We start from the raw sequence: 19,015 nt of genomic DNA, 5'->3' as shown, positions 1-19,015 counted from the left end.
TATATATATATATATATATATATATATATATATATATATATACACACATATTACTTATTTACTATTGTAAATATATATGTAAACACAAACTTTAAATTGAAAAACCCTATAGCTCCACAGTGCATTTACTGCATGCGTTCAGCCCAGACACAATTACAGAGGAAAAACATTAAGCTTCAGCACAGAGCACATTTTGTTGAAAAGCCTCTGACTCTACCTCTGATCTCAGTGTGTTGTACATACCATTTCTATTTGTAATACGTACTTGCTTCTGAGGGAGCTAATTCTGCTGCCTCCCTGCTCTTCCTCAGCTGCAAAGAGACTACTTCCATGGTACTAGTCAAGTGGTGACACTTAACCATGTGCTTAGGCCCTGATACAGCAAAGCACTTATGTCACTGTCAAAAAGAAACCGAGTTAAATTGGACTTGGTGTCCAGTTCAGTGTCCTTCATAAGTTTGTGATGCCTACCACTGTAATACCTACCAATGAACATTAGTTATGAAATTTAGACAATGTATGTTGGCTTCTGCTCATGTTTACATTAAAAGGATATTTTAAAATGTACTTACCTGCTTTATAGCACATAGCAGCTTCCCATAAGAGTAAACAATAATGAAAAAAGGAATTACAAGGCAAAAGATGAAGAGACATATGATGTACGATATATTGTTAGCATCCCTTGAATGCCAGTTTATTGAACACGTTGTCCCTGGTCCTTCCGGTCCATAGCTACTCCATCCAAAAAGGGGTGGTAAGGTCCAGAATAAAGAGTACATCCATGACAAGAAGATTCCCATCCATATTTTCCTATAGTTTGTGGCATCTGCTTCTGTAGTTCCCATCATTGTACAGTAGCGTTCATAAGAGAGCACAGCCAAAGATATAAGTGAAACTGTACCTGTAATAAAATATATGTATTTTTATTACCCCAAACAGCTGAATGAACATTTAATTTTGCAGGTATATATTGTCACAAAAGGTATTAAATCAGAAATCATGGACTAAATTAAAGATGAGATTGAACCCCAATGTTTTCTGGATCAACATTCTCCAAGAACTGGGAGTATTCTGATTTAATCTGGCCAATTGTAATTAGGAGCCAGCAGTGGAGTTTGGATCCAGATCCGCATAGTCTGAGATATTCAAACAAGTACCTGACTAATATAAACATATACTTTTTTTTTAGTGAGCAGGGATTCTAAAATTTTCAGTCTGTGTAAGAATCAAGGCTATAAAACTTTTATGTTTCAATTTTTGTACAGTCACTAGGTTTAAATCCTGGTCCCGTGTAAAACAATAAGAACTCAGAAGCCATTATGATGGGTAACATAAAAACGTAGACAGACAAATTTTGTCATTAACTGCAGTGGAAGCAAGATCAGATACCTAAGGCCTGAAATTTCAGCTCTTGGCCACGATTTGTGCCTGCACATAAAAAAGCCTGCACTTTCAAGTGTAGTTTTTTATCTACAGAGTAAAACCTAAAATATTACTCAAGACACATCGTGATGTGTATGCAGGTACTAGGATATGCACTCATGGACCTCAAAGGGGCCATAACCAATTGTATTCACATCATTGCAAGCTGTCTACATAAAAGTTTATAGTCCCAAGGTATTAATAAGATCAGCTTCTTCAAAAAACCCAGAAGCATATAATGATCCCCAAAAGTGTATGAGCAAAGCCTTGAAGAGAGACAGTTTTTAATCCTTGAATTGTCTGCCTTTGTTTTTGATGGCATTTCAGAGGTAACAGAAGTGAAAAAAGGATGCATCCTACATCTCTCCATCATGTGTGAAGTTCTGAACTAGTTAATAAATCACTCTTAAGAGGGGGGAAAGCCTCTAAAATGTCATGCCACTGACAGCTGAAGAACAGACAAATTGGTCATGTTAGTGAGTGCAATGTTTCAGTATCTACACACCCCATGAAGCTGTCTCTCTCCTTCTCAAAGAAAGCTTAGTGGTTATGGAGAGTGTCAGATGGATGACGCTTGAAAATTAAATCCTCTATTTATCTGGCATTGTTGGAGACAAGGACATTTGCTCAAAGTGAGCAAAAGAAAATAGATTAATGATGGGGTGTTGTCTGGGCACCCACATTTGAAATGCTAACCCCACTCCCCTACTATGTGTCTGATCTTCAGGACATTTGCACAGCAGCCAATGGGGGTTGGAGCATGGAAAATCCCCAACGGAAGAAGAGAAACAGAGATTGTTTTTAAATGTGATGTTCTCCAGCCGAGAGCGCTGTTCCCTCACAAGAGGAATCCCCACTGGAGGAGTAGAGCCAGAGGGGCTCCCTCCAAGGACATTGACCAAATTAAAAATATTCTCAGGAGTGCTGAGGGCTCTGAGGGGGAATTGCATTGGGGAGTTGGTCATTCTGCATAGATGACTCTACTGGGCAGTCTAAACATCAAAGTGTGTGTGTTTAAAAAGTTCCTGTAAAAAAGCCTGTTTTTCTTGCTTTAAAATGGTATGTGGTCCCTGAGGGCTTCAACTCTAAATCAGAGTGACCACAGTGGGTCTCTGAAAGAGTGTAAATCAGAGGCTTGGGAGGTCTCAGCACTGGCTTTGGGGCTTAAGACAGTTAAACTGTGGAGTCCCTCTTCCCGCAAAGGGTTCCCGATCAAGAGGTCTGACCCTGGGAAAGTGCCTTAGGAGCCTCACAGACTGGACTCTGCCCAGATGCAGATGGCTTGGAAGCCCTTGGGATCCAAAGGCTGGGTCCAATGATAACAGACTAGCTATCTGCCACTAGGAGGACTTCACCAGATCTGTGACCCATTCTATTAGGGCCTGATCTAAAACCCATTGAGGTGAAGAGATCTTTTTCTATTGACTTCAATGGACTTTGGATAAGGCCTTTAAAAACAATGTTTAAGATCCCAAATCATTAACATTTTTCATTTTATCTCTTAGATTCTATTTTATGGGAAAGGCCCATATAAGTACCTCAACCTTTTTCTACTTTGCAATGCCTTTTGATTTCAGTGGGTGCTCTGCATGTAGAACCGCTGCACAATCAGAGCCTAGACTGTCAACAAAAGACAACGTGAAATAGATGGGTGATTGAAGCTAATGCACTTTAAAGCTCTGCTCTGATTGAAATAAGTATTAGGACATTTTTATATATCTATGCCTTGATATCAGATTAAGCAAGCAGATGGAGCAAATGTGACTTTGATTTAAATATATCTTTTAGTGGAAATAAAACAAACTGCATGACTATGATCACACAAACAGCAATAGAAAACTGTCCTCTCATTATGTAAAATACCAGTCTGAAAACTTTGTCTTCTATCCTCTGCTTTATATAAAAGATCAACTGGTTTTTATTCAGCTGTTTTATGCCATGCTGCAGTTTACACTTTTGTAGGTATTTTTAAGCAGCGATGAAGCACAGAGGCTAACTCCGTTGATCCATAAACCTCTTAAAGAGATGCATAACATGCATCATACTGAGTCTCTCACTCTCAGCTTGAAAGTGCCTTACATCAACTCCACCAACTTCTGAGATGAAAAAGGAAAACACAGAAATGTGTGTGTTTGGAAATTCTCTCCAGGCCTGAGGCCTTACACCTTCTATAGTCATTTACACCTGGGAAAAGTAAGCATCAGATACTACCACCTACTTAACAAAGCAGAGAATTTTGTGTTGGTAGCATTTCCCCCCCCACACACACACTTTGCACGAGATGTCAAGCGGTGATGATTTAAGTCCACTATCTACAATACCACAGATATGCACGAGCACAGTTCTACCTGCATACTCAGTCTCTTTCTAGCTGGGATATCATTCCCCAGATAACTTCTTAAGAAGTTCATACTTTCTGGGACCGTCTGCAGAGAACCAGCTAATCAGTGTTATAACCCTCCCCGCCTCCAATAGGTGGCATCCTCATGCTTTATTGTAAAAAATATAGCATTCTACATTTGTTTCTCCCAATGCTGAATTATCACTATTACAAGCTGTGGTATCTGGGGTCATTATTGCCGAACATGCTAGCTGAGCATTCTCCTACTCAGAGTATATAAATACATATAGAACTTTAATATCCCCAACATGGATAAAGGAGATCTTACAAAAACATGGTGTGACCCTTAAATAACAAGAAAATAAACATGGACTTCAAATAAAAGAGATACAAGCAGATAAAATATATTCCAGTATATATATATATGGATTTCCCAAAGCCTTGTTAGTTATACTCCTGACAGCTGTAACACGTACTCTGCCCAGGACATCGCTGAAAGCTGTTTATCCAAGCAGAGCTTTTCTTGCTTGAACTCTCTGATAGCTGTACAAGGAGAGAACTATCTCTGTCTAAGTACTCTAAAAATGTGTCATAGGACTTTGCTCATAGCCCTACCTCACTCAGAGTGGATACTTGGACTTTCTTGGTATATGCTATAAGAGAAGCAGCAAACAGCCTCTCGAGAATCAATCTCAGCTATACAGAACAGAGAATTAGTATCTTATCTCTTAATACATCTTTTGCAGCACAGACAGGTGAGTGAACAGGGTGAGAATACATTATGACTCTGGAAATCATCAGTGAAGTCATTTTAATTCAAAGGAACCTAGAGAGGTTAGAAAAATGCAGAAAACAGCAGAATGAGATTGAACTTGGAAAAATGCAAGGTTCTACATGTGGAAGGACACAAACACAGATGGAGGGAGGAAGATAACTAGAGGGAGATAAAGCAGTAATGCTGAAAGAAACACAAGATAGTTTTCAACAAGATGTCCATTATTATGTGTAATGTGGTTTGGTAGCACTGAAAGGACAATGTAGTTTATGGTTGCATATTGTCTTCAATGGGAGTAGAGTTAGGCCAACACTGAGTGCTTTGGAGACCTTGGCCCATAAATCCCATCGTCTGTGTGCCCAGATGACAATGCATGAAAATGTGTATGTATGCACAAAGGTACACCTACAAGTGGAGCCCAGGTTGGCACCATTGGAAATCAGGCCCAAAAGAAAATATTTTGCTAAACTGTCATTCCAAGAAGAGCATATGGCTACCACTTGCTGCTCTTTCCACTAAATATTTTGGCTACCCACCATGTCTGTTCTCAAATCCAGTCTAGTTTTACAGGACACAGAAGCACAAGATTGGCATCAGAAAACATGGATTAAAAAATACCTTAATCTCACCATTTAGGCTACCAATTCCAGTCTTTCAGAAATAGATTTTGTTTGTTTTTCTTTTGCCAAAAAGCTTGAGGTTTCTTTATTTCAAATTAAGTTTTTGGCCCTTCTAATATGCTTAGGGCTTAAAACATTAACATTATTCCTATATACTCTGGATATGTATAGAAACTTTGAGACCTACCCAAACTTCCAAACTTTAGGAGTGTCACTGGTATTTACTGAACAGTCTAAATTGTCCTGATTTGTGTTTTTCTATTACATTGTTTTTGCTGGACAGGGAATTCATTCCCTATCTCTTTCCCCTTCTGGTCACTTCTTTGCTCTCTCTGGAGAACTCTTTTCCATGGTCATATTTTGGATGGAATGATGGAATACAAATGACTGATGAAAATAGAAAAATCTTTACAGAATTTTCACAGGCTGTATGCTCTCCATACATCTTTTAAACTTTTCCCAAAGATATTTTACACGTAATCATGTCTTGCTGGCTGTAATAACTATTTTTCACGGTTCTGGGTGATTGTCTGCTATGACTCATGAACTCAGCCATTACTTGCAGGTCACCTCAAAGCTTTTTCAGATCATTAACCAAGGTGAAGCACATAATTATCTTCATTGTCACACAGCTCTTACAGGATGAGGAAGAAAAAGCTGTGCTTCCAGAACAGTAAGGAAGGACTTACTCAGTATGGACAGTACCTGTAATATTGAGTATTTGGGTTTGCATGGGCTTTCCCCTCTTTGAGGAGCTCTCCAACTCCCCAGTGCAGCATTTTTTTTTTTGGGGGGGGGTGGAAGGGCCTTTTGGACTTCTGAAGAATATGTTAGACTGTCCCTAAACCCAGGGACATGGCAACAGGCCTGAGTGGACAGAAGCTGGGTTCCTCAAGTATTGTAGTATTTACAGTGTTGCCAACCAGAATCAAGCCCCTCCCCTCCAAAAATCACGGAATTTCCTTAAAAATTATGAGAGTTTTTTTTTAAATAATATATTTTTGGTTTTTTATTTGCTTTCTGGTTTCTGAGTCTTTAGGGTGCACTCAAATCATATTTTCAAGCTTTTCTACAGAATGATTACATGATACATGATAATCTCAGTATTATTTTATGTGAAGTAATCATCAGGATTCCAGGAGCTGGTCCTTTAAGAAAAACACCAAATATCTCAAGAATTGTGATAAAGCCATGAGAAAGCAAGATTCATAGGAAGACCCACTGCTCGTGAGAGAGGAGAGTGAATATTAACAATTCCTGGTCAAGTGATTGTTTGAATCTCAGATTTAAGAGACACAATAAATATTCTAGCAATGACCGTACAAACAAAAAAAGATGGACTGTATGTAACGCAACATCCTTATTTCCCAATTTTGGGACCTAGTGTCACATCTAGCAGTGAAAATTGCAGCTAATAATGCAATATTTTACCATTTGAAACATTAAGACGTCTTTGTTTTCCTCTCTAATTTGAATTTTATCTTTGTTAGGTATAATAATCTCTCTTCTGAGATGTAGGTAATACAAAGGTCTTACTTGGTAAGTGCAGTGCAGTGTTATATAGATGTAATTGGAATTAGAAAATAACAGATAGGAGGTAAATGGAGCATATGATTGTTGTTTGGATTTTGCCATGTGTATTGCTCTTGTGAGGAGAAAAACTAGAATGTTAAAATTAAATTGTGCTAAGGTATTTTAACAGTGTGCTGGCACAACTGTAATTAAGAGCATAATTTGACTGAACACAGATAACTGGTACTGACATGCATAAAACTGAACCTTTTTCTGTTTTTAAAATGCAACCACATGCATTTGAGATACAGCTCATACCAATATATACCTTTATTAGAGAGAGAGGCTACAACAACTACCCTGAATCCAAACTGCAGATGTGAACTTTTTATCTTTAAAACCACCACAACCAAAAACTGAGTTCAGAGCATTCCTAACATTGGGGATTTACAGTCTGGATCTGATGATGGGCTGGTTTCAGTGTTATCCCAGCTCATTATTACTGAGCCTCAGTAGTTAGTCCATGGTTAAGGTTGTGTCCAAGCTTCCATTGTAAGTCTTATTTTTTTCTATTCATCTCTAACCTTATGACTGGAAATAGTGAATTGTCTGAAAATGTGTGTGGTTAAAATATTTTCAGAGAAAATTTTTCCAGAAAATTTTGAAACCAGAAGATTTTAAACAAAAATCCTTAGGATACTTAGTTTTTGTTTTGAACTTTACCAGTATCTCATGATTCTTCAGGCACCCTTTTTTGTAACCACAGAAAGCATTTAAGAATTCCATATTTCACTTGAGTAGATAGGTCTCGCCACACTCAAATGCAGAGTAGTTTCCTCAGAGAAGACAATTTAAAATAAGTTACTCATGTATCATCTTTATTATGCACTGGATCTCCACTAGCTGTCTGGTGATAAAATGTTGGGGACTTTAATCACCTCTTAACAGGTGCACAGTACCTATTACAACATGATCCAGAATTGGGAGCTTTGGCGGCCAGTGGCTAAGAGAGCTTCAGGCAAGAAAACTCTGGGTGGTGGGAGGAGAAAACTGGAATTCCCTCCCCCTATTTTTCAAACCAGCACAGCTGCATTGACTTGACTAGAGCTATGCCAATTTACATTAGCTGAGGATCTGGCCCCACAGTTGTTGTTATAAAACGAAACATTTAAGTCTCCAGCAGAGCTTTGGTGACAGAGCTTTTTGTGGCCTGACACTGTTCATACATCCAAAAATCCATAGCAATTAACTTGGATTATAAAGTTAATAAAGTTCTGACCTTAATAAAAATATCCTAAGCACTAGATCTCATCAAGGGCTCTTATGTTGATGCAAATAAAGCAAATCTGAAGTTTCTAGGTCAAGCTGCTTTTGAACTTAAGACCTGACAAAAAAAAAAGTATTAGAAGAATTTTCAAAGAGTAAATTACTTCTTTTTTTAAAATTCTATCTGTATCATAGCAGTAGCGTGTCTTATTCACCTTAGACTCTTCCAAAATATTCTCCTGTGGCCAAAATCTGCAAAATTTAAAGCATATCAGTTTTGACAGGGCTGGGTGTACGTGTTTATGACTCCAGCCAGGCATGTGATGGTTTGTAGGCAGGACACAGATGATTGTACTTTAGGCCATTCTCTGCTTGTTGACCAGAGAGTTGAGGTAGATCTAATGATCACATTTTGTCATGGCTCGGAAAATGTCTTTCAGACTTTTACATTCTTGGGCATATCTCTCCTTGCATACTTCTGCCTTTTTTACTAATATATCAAAGTCCTCTTCAAAAAGACAGGATTCCTTGTACAATGGTCTGAAGCCAATTGTTTTAGCAGCAGTATGTGACATAGCATGACGTATACAACTCCAGGCAACATCCATGTTATCCAATGGATATCTGAGTTACATATGGCATCATTGTCCACAGCAATCAGGTTTCACAGTTTTGTGATCAACAATGGACTTTGTCCTTCTCTTTCAGCTTCTGGCTGAGCAGCCCTTAAAATTTAACCATCAGCTTCACATGGCCTATATTGACATCAGAGTGGATTTTGATTTGGTTGACAGGTAAGCACTTTGGTTTTCCCTGAAAAGTGTTGGCAGTGCAAATGTTCTGCTAAATCTAGTGCATGATCTTTATGCCATTATTGGTGTGGGAGTGTGCATTGGTTCATGGTTTTCACCATGTTTCTACACAACCTCACGTGCATGGCAGGGATGCAGTCTCACCCCCGAGCTATTCTTTTCAGCTATCGACTGGATATTAGGACTTGCTGCATCAAAAACAAGGCTGGTCAAGAGGTATTCCTCAATCAAGACTACACTGGTGATGCTGCTTTGCTTGTGGAGAAGTCAGAGAATTTCAGCCTTGCCCCCTAAGGTCTCCAAGACACCACCCACACTATGGGGTTGAATGCCTCATGAAAGAAGACCAAGGTCCAGAACCTTGGAGCTGGGCCACCAAAACTCTCAGTGCAGGTGAGGTCAAACACTCTGAAAGGTGTTGATGAGTTCATCTCTCTAGGCTGCATGCAGAGTTCAAATGATCACCGAAACCAGACATTCTTGGATGAATAGGTCTCGCTGCCTCTGGCATGAAGTTCATGTCTTGCTTAATGGCACAAAAATTTCTTTGCACTGAAACAAAGATCAGGATCTATCAGACCCGTGTATTACCTGTATTGTTATACAGGGCAGGAACTTGGACCTTCCTACAGGCAGACTTGGAGCCACTAGAGGGATTCCATATGTGTTGTCAGTGCCAAATCTTGAGCATAAAGTGGTTCAATTTTTTGTGCGAAATGCCATACTCTCAGAGATCCAGCTTTCCTGCAGTTGTGCACTATATTCAAAAGTGGCATTGCATGTTCTTCAGCCAACTGAGATCAGAGCCCCATTGTCACACACAGTAAGAAACTATGCCTGCTGCAAAGAGTTTACAATCTAAATTATCTAGACAGACGAAGTATTATCCCAATTGTACAGAGGGGAAACTGAGCCACAGAGAGAGTTAATGACTTGTTGAAGGTTTCACAGGAAATCTGTGGAGAAGCAAGGAATTCAACCAAGATCTCTTGAGTCACAAACCAATATTTTAATCACAAAACCATCCTTCCAGCTGCAGCCTTATCTGTGGTAGCACTCTAGTCTCTCCATAAAGATGACTGCTAAGCTTTCAGATAATGGGTCATATCTACCTTGCCTCACTTGTGCCATGGGTCAGTTCAACTTGTCATGAGAAGAAAGTAAGCAACACCTGGCTCACCGTTTACAACAACCAAGCTGTTGTTGGGGAGGATAGCTTAGTCATCTAAGCTTCAGGGGTCAGTTTTCGCTCCCCAAATGGAAATTTTGCCATTAGCTTCAATGAGAATGTGATTGGGCCCCATATTTCAGGCACTGAAATCCACTAGAAGAGCAAATTCATACTCCAGTAGAGACAATTCCTCTTTCATAGGTAAATAAATTGATCTTACTTTATGAGAATCTTTCAGGTAAGAACTTAAAAACTGAAGCCCTGCCTATTCTGTGTGGGTACTAAAAATCCCTTGGGTCTCTTGTAATGTTATAGATTTTCATTAGTTATCCTGGGTCAAAATTCCTTCTCCCTAGCACTTTTGTGCAGTATTTTGAATACCAGTTGCTTTCTACCCTCCACACTAGTTCTGGCTGTAATTCAGTGATGCTATAAATATCTAGCTTGTAAAGCACTTTAAGATCCTTCTTCACTGCAGAGGCTCAAGAGCCAGCAAATAATTTTGTCTTTTCTTAATCGCCTGCCTGTCTCTAGACACACACACACACACACACACACACACACACACTGTAGAAAGCAGTCCTGATTGTTTTTGATACTTTCAATCAATAACAATTGAATACCTTAGCTCTGTCAGAATGGGAACATATTTAGATAGTAAATTGCCCATTCTTTAATATTGTCTAGGATTGCTGCTAACATATTGGCTGGAAATTTAAACTGATTCCTGTTTCAACGCATCTTGGCATTTGTGCAGATTGTGCACTGCACCTGTCTCATGCTCCAAGAATATGAAGCAACATCAGTACGCAGCTAATTCCAATGCTCCACATCATTCTTTCCACAGTAAAATGTGAGATCTGGTAGATTCTGGATGAAAGGCAGGGAGGATGGAGCTATGGCTCTGATGTATTGTGGCCCCTTTCCCCCATGCCTTCTAGGAACTATTCTGTTGGCACTCTATGGAGCATTGTCTCTGTTGGGTTTTAGGGTGCTGCCGGGCTGGAAGGCAGTGGAAGACAAGATCAGATGCCTGTAAGGCATCATTTAGTGCTGAGCCAATGGATTTCTGTTCAGAAATCCCCTCAGGAGTCAATACTGCTTGAAGCAGTACTAACTCTTGGCAGCTGCTCCTGAACAGCCATGTGAGATTTAGTCAAAGGAAGATGATGCCTGAATAAGTCGTGCTAGCAGAGAGGAGCCACAAACTTCCCTGTCTTCCTGGTTCTCAACCTTCCCTTCTATGCTGAGTCCCAGGATCCTCTGGGATTGGAAGCCACATCCCCCTGCCCACTTTGCACCCCATTAGTCCCTCCGACCTCAAGGGATGATATCCTGAAAACTCCATTCTCTTGGAGCTGTTTGCCACCATTGCTCTGCTTTGTGGGAAGGGACAATCTAGTCAAAATGTCAGTCACAGAGACATGTAAAGATCTGTGGGTTAGTTTGCAGACCCTTTCCAAGAATAGCATAGTGGCACCATTAGATAGTATCACTTTTATCTTTTAAATATAACCTCTTTTTTGCTATTGGGTTGCAAAATTCCCCCCGCCCGGAACATAAAAACCTCACCAAGTATTTTTTTTATTTATTTAAATGCTATGAATATTTAACTTGAGCTAGGACTTAATATATCAGGTTTCTATGTAGCATAAATTTTTGTACAGTAATTACAAATCCATGAAAACAAATATTTGTTTGAATGGTACCTTTATTATGCGTTACCAAACATCATTCTAATAATAACATGGTTGGATTGTGCACCCGATTAATAGTTGTCTGCAGATAAATTATTACTGATTGCAAAGGAATTCTCTAATCTGACTAAAAAGAAAAGGAGTACTCGTGGCACCTTAGAGACTAACAAATTTATCTGAGGATAAGCTTTCGTGAGCTACAGCTCACTTCATCGGATGCTGTAGCTCACGAAAGTTTATGCTCAAATAAATTTGTTAGTCTCTAAGGTGCCACAAGTACTCCTTTTCTTTTTTGCAAATACAGACTAACAGAGCTGCTACTGTGAAATCTAATCTGACTCTAAGCATATGCTTACACTGCTATCATGGGGTGTAATTGCAGCATGTGTAGACATACCTAAGCCAGCTTGCTTGGGTACCAGAGTAGTGAAGCTGCAGTGGTGTGCAACTAACTAGCCAGAGTCGAAGATAGGCTTGTATATCCCACTGCTCTGACATCTAAGATAGCTAGAGTTAGGTATGTCCACATGATCTGCAATCCCATCCTGAGATTGCAGTGTAGACATACCCATAGTGATCCAGCACAGAACTCACATCCCAGGGGCAGGCTAAGGTGGCTTGAAGCTTTCTTTCCACCATCCCAGTCTTGGACTGCCCCGAGCAGCCGTGGCATACCACGGACAGCCCTAAGCACCCATCTAAGTTACAGATGCCTCACTGCTTGGAATGACTTTGAGTATACCTACACAGCAGCTGGGAGCAAGCCTCAGAGCCTAGGTAGACAGACATGCGCTAGCTCGGCTTGAGCTAGCCTGCTAAAAATAGCAGTATGGACGTTGCCGCACAGGTAGCAGCTCTGGCTAGCCACCTCAGTACAGAGCCAGGGTTAGATGGGCTTGTATGTGGACACCCAGCACAAGTCTGTCTCAGTTTAGGGCAACTGCACCTGCATTCCCCCGCCATGCAGGGCACACCCACTCTTAGGCTGCTGGCTCCCAGCTGTCACCTGTCTTGGGTGGAGACGTGTGTGTCTCTCGCTCCTGGCCAGGGTGATTCCAGACTGCACAGTTCCCTGCCTATACTGTGAATTCCCCAGCAAGACATTCTCTCTTATCAGGCCAGCTTGCCCTTCTTTCTCAGACTATAAAAAAAATGTGATTTTTCACAGTAAAGTTCCCACACAGCTCTTTCGAAGCAAGTATGGTTATTCATAAGGTGAAAGCATTACAGAGAACACAGATTCAAAACAATGAAAGAACCTCCATGCATGCTAATAAGCTTACCAGAGATCACCCCAATTTTGACCAGGGCTCTTTATACCCTACCATGGGGTTGTTTGTGGTCATAAATTCATAACCACCTTGTCTCCAAAGCTGTGAGTCCCTCCTTGATACACTTTGGTCTGGGAATAGGTAATTCATAGACAATGGGCCGCCTGCTCCTCAGGACAAAGGTTCATAGGGCTGACGTCCTGCATAACTGGAGAGGTTATATTCACATACCCCTCCCCCAAGAGATTTCCCAGAAAACCCGTTTAACTTTAAGCACATTGTTTCAATTAGTCCTTTTGAAGTTCATTACACTTTCCAGGGTTTACATTAGTCAGGTCCCCTCCCTAGGGACATTACATACAATCCCACAATAATAGATAAACATTTGCATTTTAATACAATGAACTGAAAGGATACTTAAACTTAATTCAATAAGGATTATCCGGGATATTGCAGGAAATTGCCATAGTTATCACACCATCCACCTCCCTTTTGGGGAACCTCTTCCCTGGGGTCTCTCTCTCTCTCCCCTCATCCCTCTAATTTTTGCAGGTCTGCACCCTTCTCTCTTCCTCTCCTCTCCCTATAATCGCCCTGACTTAACCCTGGTTTGATGAACTGCGATTTCTCCGAGTGTTTCCCCTCAGTACTGTGGGAAGAGATGATGTAGCTCTCGTGAGTCCCCTTTCCCACTTTGTAGGTCTTACACTTCCATCCCTCCTATTTCTCAGTCCCCTAACCCCTTCAGATCTCATTGTCTTTAGCTCCCTCCCCACAATCACATGTAGAGTCCTTACTTACTTCCCCCTCACAGCACCTCCAGCACTTCAGTAAACCCCTTTACGTTGACAGCCCAGCCTTACAAGCCCCCAAACCACTCTTCAGTCCACTCTTCACCAACATCCCCCAGACTCTCCTCACTCAGCATTTTGTCACCCTCAGGTACATAGCTCTTTAGTGTCCCCCTAATACAGAGAGCCCCACACTCCTTCCACCTTTCCTCAGACACACACACAGCCCATCGTGCTCTCCTCAGGTTTCTGCGCACACACTCTTCACTCTCCGCATATGTGCCTTCACTCTCCTTCCTCTCTCTGTCTCCCTCACACAACCCCCGCTTCCTTCTTGCCTTCTCTCTCTTACACCCTCCTAGCCCCTTCCTCCCTCTCTCTCTCTCTCTCTCTCTCTCTCTCACACACACACACACACACACACACACAGCTTCTTCCTTCCCCATCCCAGTATTGTTAATCCCAAAAGTTAAAGAAAATCATGTTTCTAGACCCTAAAAATTATGAGGTTTAAACAATATAATACATTTTAAATTTATTTGCCTTTTGATCCTCTAACAATCATGTTTTCAAGTTTTCTCCACAACCATGAGGGCTATAAACTTCCTCTTTTTTTTAAAAAAAAAGTGAAAGTTGAGGTTTTTACCTACTTGCATGACTCCAGGAGCTGGAAATTTAAGGAAAATGCCAAGTGTGACAAAACTGTGAGTGGGCAAAACTGCCTCCCCCTTACACACACAGTGCCACAGCCTTTAAGTGCTCCACACAAACATAGTGTCACAATCTTTTATCACCCCCCGAGATGTATACAATCGCTATAGCTCTTTATCCTTTCACACACTTTCTCAGTCCCACAACTTTTCACGTCTCCTCCAAAGACACATGCAGTCACATTGTTGTTCTGCCCCACGCAAGTGTCCCATAGCCCTTCAGTTCATGTAAAGTTCCACAGCTCCTCACCCCCACACATATAGTCCCACAGCTCTTCACCCCTCATACACCCAGTCCCACAGCTGTTCACCCCTTCCCTCATACACACACACAGTCCCACAGCCTTTCACATATCCTTTACAGAGACATATACAGACTCACAATCCTTCCGCTCCTCCCCCTCCCCCCAGACACATAGAATATCTCTTCGCTGCATTGAAAAGCCTGGGTCTGTGGGACCTGGTCCTGAAGACTCAGTGTTTCCAAGCAAGGCTTGAGAATCCACACTGCATAGTAACCTGAGTTTACAATTGCTTGACCTGGGTCTCTCAGCTGTGCTACCGTGTCCATACTGCAGTCAGATCTATGGCTTGAAGTGTGTTCAAATTGCAACATGACAGGGCTTGGACCCAAGTTGCAGCAGGACTCAGCTCCCTAGCAAGGTTCTGGGACCCGGGTGCTGAGTGCTTGCTGACCCAAGTCAGACTGATTTGTGTGTGGATGGAAGCGGGGCTTGGGTTCGGACTAAGTCAGAGCCCAGGCTTAGTGTGTGTGGTAGACATATAGAGCCCTTCACTCTTCCCTCCCCCACCCCCAGCACACACATATAGCCCCACAGCCCTTCACCTCCCTCGCCCCCACACACCTTCCCCATACATCACCCTAATGTGAGCCTGTCATGTCTGGGTGGGGAGGTCTGTGCTGGTGCTCTCTGTCACTTCCTTTTCCACACTGCAGTGAGGGGCACAAAGTCGACAGGGAAGCAGTGAGCCAGGGCACAGGTAGTGAATGGACTCGCTGCTACCTGGTGTGGGGAGTTAGATGTGGGCAGCAGCTCAGCACCTTTATTTGAAGGGGGGCAAGGAGTGCAGGGCTTTCTATGCAAACCGTGTTCAGTGCTGGGAGCTCTAGCTGGGGCAGCTGTGGGGGGTGAATTGTGTGGTGAGGTGCCCTAGCACATCCCTGTGTGCACAGGCCTGGGAGAGGCTCTAAACCATGCAGGAGGGGAGGTGGCATGCTGGGCGCACACCAGAGAAGGAGGATGCCACTTACCAAAGAGGGTATTGATGAAGCCATACCAGATGCAGCCACCTGGCCCGATGAGCCAGCGTCCCTGAATGCTGGCGGCAAAGCTGAACGGGGTGCCCATGATGCATACCATCATGTCACTCACAGAGATGTTCATCAGCAGCAGGTTAATCGGAGACCGTAACACTTTATTCCGGCAGAAAAGTATCAGGACCAAGAGATTATTGAGGAAGCCCAGGGTCCCGATGATGCCAAGGCACATGGCTGTGATCAGGTGGCCAGTGGGACTCAAATTCTGCTCTTGTCCATGTCTCTGGTTGCTGCTGTTGCTGCACCAAACACTGTTAACACCACTGCAACTCTGGCTGATGTTAGGCATGGTCATCTCAGTAGGTCTCTTTCCAGATCTGCTCCAGCTGCTTGGCTAAGCATTGCAATATCAGCAGAATAAAATCTCTTATGCACACACCAACCCACCACAACCCACTAAAAAGCCCTCACTCTCTTATATATGTGTATTTATATAAAAATATATAATAGTTTCTACTTAGGTAAACTGCAACATCAATGAGTTAAATGTAGCAAGCATTTGTTTCTTTCTTTAATGCTCCACCATGTGGCTGTTAGGAGCTGGCTCTTTCTGTCTTCCTCATTTGTGCCTGGTGTAGAGTATGAAATAAAAAATGTAACCGCAGCTACCTGATAATAAAATGTAGGTCAGGAAAACATACACAGAAAGAGGCTGAGCCTAACTCAGGAGAACAACAGACTACTTACCATGCAAAAATGAGGGAGTGAATTAGATGCCTGTTTTATTCTTCTTCCGTTGTGTGTATGTGTATACGTGCCTGCTGTCTTTTATTTTTTTAAATCTTAATGGGGATGTGACAGTACTCTCAATTGTTACAGTATCAAACCAGTTTTCAAAGAGTTCTATAAATTGCAACATCTGGGGAATAAAAAAGAAGTTAGAATGATAAGTCCCAGGAAAGTCTTTAGCATTTATGTGCCAGCTGAAATGTACCACTATCACAGAGCTATATAATACAAAATGCAGGTAGCTGTAACATGGACTATTGTAAGGCATTTTTTTTCCTTTGGAAAAATGTTTGTAAGATGTAAACCAAAATCCTAAAGAAAACTGATTGATCAGTGACCTAGTCCTTATTAGTAATCAGAAGGGGTTAAAGTATGAACTGTTTGACACAAATACAATAAATGTTTTCACAATGATTTTTGATCTCTGAAAGTAGAGAGAGGAGCTTGCTAATGAGTATCCAGGTTGTTATCATATCCAGATCCATCCAAAAGGAGAATATGTGGCTCATGCTTATTGCTTAGCATGCAGTCCTAAATGATTTATATCAAGTTTGAGGAAATTGTTTTTATTTTAAATAGGAGTGGGTATTCTCCAACCATTAAAAAGGTATGAAAATATGGCAAACTTCATGCAGATTCCTGTCTACAAGCAATTGGTATTGATAGGACACTGTCAAAGGTAATTTTTTTATGTTTCTAACATTGAATTTTGTTTTTATAGACAGGAAACAATTCTGTTGCTCTTAGATTTAATTTTTATAAAGCTTATTTTTTCTTTACAAAACTTTAAGTTTTGGACTTAAATTAACTTGAGAACAGACATTAACCTGCCCCCAGTTACATCAATGAGAGTGTGGTTTTAAATAGGTTTAACAATGTACTGGAGCTTTTATACAATTGCTTTCTAAGTGATACTTTGAAGTATATGAATGCCACAAAATGTCTAGTTAACTGGATTACCTAGTAACTTGAATTCAAAGGAAAAGTAAGGTAAAAGAAGGATTTTATTACTATTTTACATATCACGCCCAAAGAAAAACAACCTCTAAATGCTTTTTCTGCAAACACATGTGCACAGGAGTAGCAAACCCCTTTGGACTGCTCTCAATTATCACTTCAGTGGGAAGAGGTAGGTACTAGAGGTAGACAGAGTTAAGCCATGACAATTATAGAATAATATTTTTTCAGTATTATTTCTTCTCCTACCCAAGGACCCAATCCTTTCAAAGGCTTACACCCATAAATAACTGTACTGACGTGAGTAGTTCATCAGAATTATGCAAATTGACATCTGCTGATCAATTATTATTGGTTTTGCTGTGATTAATAATTTTATAGCTGTTGGGAAGGGGTTGTCTGGTTATTTCTGATAATATTGTGTTACATTCCCAGAGAGAATTATTATCAAACATTTGTATTATTGTAGCACTTAGGAACCCTAGTCATGGACCAGGACCCCAGTGAGCTCAGTACTGTATAAATGCAGAACATAAAGACCATTTGTCAAGGTTTCTTCCCACTCTGAACTCTAGGGTACAGATGTGAGGACCTGCATGAAAGACCCCCTAAGCTTATTCTTACCAGCTTAGGTTAAAAACTTCCTCAAGGTACAAACTTTGCCTTGACCTTGAACCCTATGCTGCCACTACCAAGCGTGTTAAACAAAGAACAGAGAAAGAGACCACTTGGAGACATCTTCCCCCCAAAATATCCCCCCAAACCCTACACCCCCTTTCCTGGAAAAGGCTTGATAAAAATCCTCACCAATTTGCATAGGTGAACACAGACCCAAACCCTTGGGTCTTAAGAACAAGGAAAAAGCAATCAGGTTCTTAAAAGAAGAATTTTAATTAAAGTAAAAAAATTACCTCTGTAAGATCAGGATGGTAAATACCTTATAGGGTAATCAGATTCAAAAGATAGAGAATCCCTCTAGGCAAAACCTTAAGTTACAAAAAAACCACAAAAACAGGAATATACATTCCATTCAGCACAGCTTATTTACCAGCCATTTAAACAAAAGGAAATCTAACACATTTCTAGCTAGATTGCTTACTAACGTTTACAGGAGTTCTGAAGAGCATTCCTGAGCTGTTCCTGGCAAAAGCATCCCACAGACAGACAGACCCTTTGTTCCCCCTCCCCCCCCCCCCAGTTTTGAAAGTAACTTGTCTCTTCATTGGTCATTTTGGTCAGGTGCCAGCGAGGTTATCCTAGCATTTTAACCCTTTACAGGTGAAAGGGTTTTGCCTCTGGCCAGGAGGGATTTTATAGTTCTGTATACAGAAAGGTGGTTTATTTATATTTATGATAGAATTCCTGCCCTCAAGAGCTTTCAATCTAAGTGTTAGACAAGAGAAAAGATGTGGATACAGAAAGACCAATGGAGCAGGCAAAGGAGAAACAGTGAAACAGTATTGGTTAAAATGATCAGTAGTGGTGTTAGGACATCAGAGATCCAGTTGTTGTCAAGGGTTTTTTTTGTAGGCATCATGGCAATGGAGAATTTTAAGCATGGATTTGAAGAAGGCTGATGAGGTACCTTTGCAGATGTTTACA

The 19,015-nt window shown here is 41.1% G+C and overlaps 1 protein-coding gene across 2 annotated transcripts; it reads right to left on the bottom strand.

The window, feature by feature from the left end:
* Nucleotides 1-244: 244 nt before the first annotated feature.
* On the bottom strand, nt 245-18,569 carry LOC119861475 (opsin-3-like). Of its 2 annotated transcripts, XM_038416664.2 has the most exons (4): nt 18,517-18,569; nt 16,415-16,586; nt 15,662-16,061; nt 245-901 (listed from the first exon to the last, which is right to left on the bottom strand). In XM_038416664.2, exons 2-4 carry the CDS (start codon nt 16,415-16,417, stop codon nt 558-560), a joined length of 747 nt encoding a protein of 248 aa, XP_038272592.2. In that variant the 5' UTR covers nt 16,418-16,586; nt 18,517-18,569; the 3' UTR covers nt 245-557. The 2 variants fall into 2 exon arrangements, with proteins under 2 accessions (XP_038272592.2, XP_043348687.1); XM_043492752.1 differs by lacking the exons at nt 16,415-16,586; nt 18,517-18,569 and having other exon boundaries at nt 15,662-16,095.
* Nucleotides 18,570-19,015: the final 446 nt, after the last annotated feature.

The sequence above is a fragment of the Dermochelys coriacea genome, chromosome 9 (assembly GCF_009764565.3).
Source record: "Dermochelys coriacea isolate rDerCor1 chromosome 9, rDerCor1.pri.v4, whole genome shotgun sequence".
NCBI classification, from domain to species: Eukaryota; Metazoa; Chordata; order Testudines; family Dermochelyidae; genus Dermochelys; species Dermochelys coriacea.
The sequence above is the reverse complement of the archived record's forward strand: the minus strand, read 5'-3'. Positions and strand labels throughout refer to the sequence as shown.

Coding starts and splice junctions, on each gene's coding strand:
- LOC119861475 (XM_038416664.2), bottom strand. Junction 902..15,661: donor CTTCATCAATACCCTCTTTG/GTAAGTGGCATC, acceptor ATTTTATTACAG/GTACAGTTTCACTTATATCT.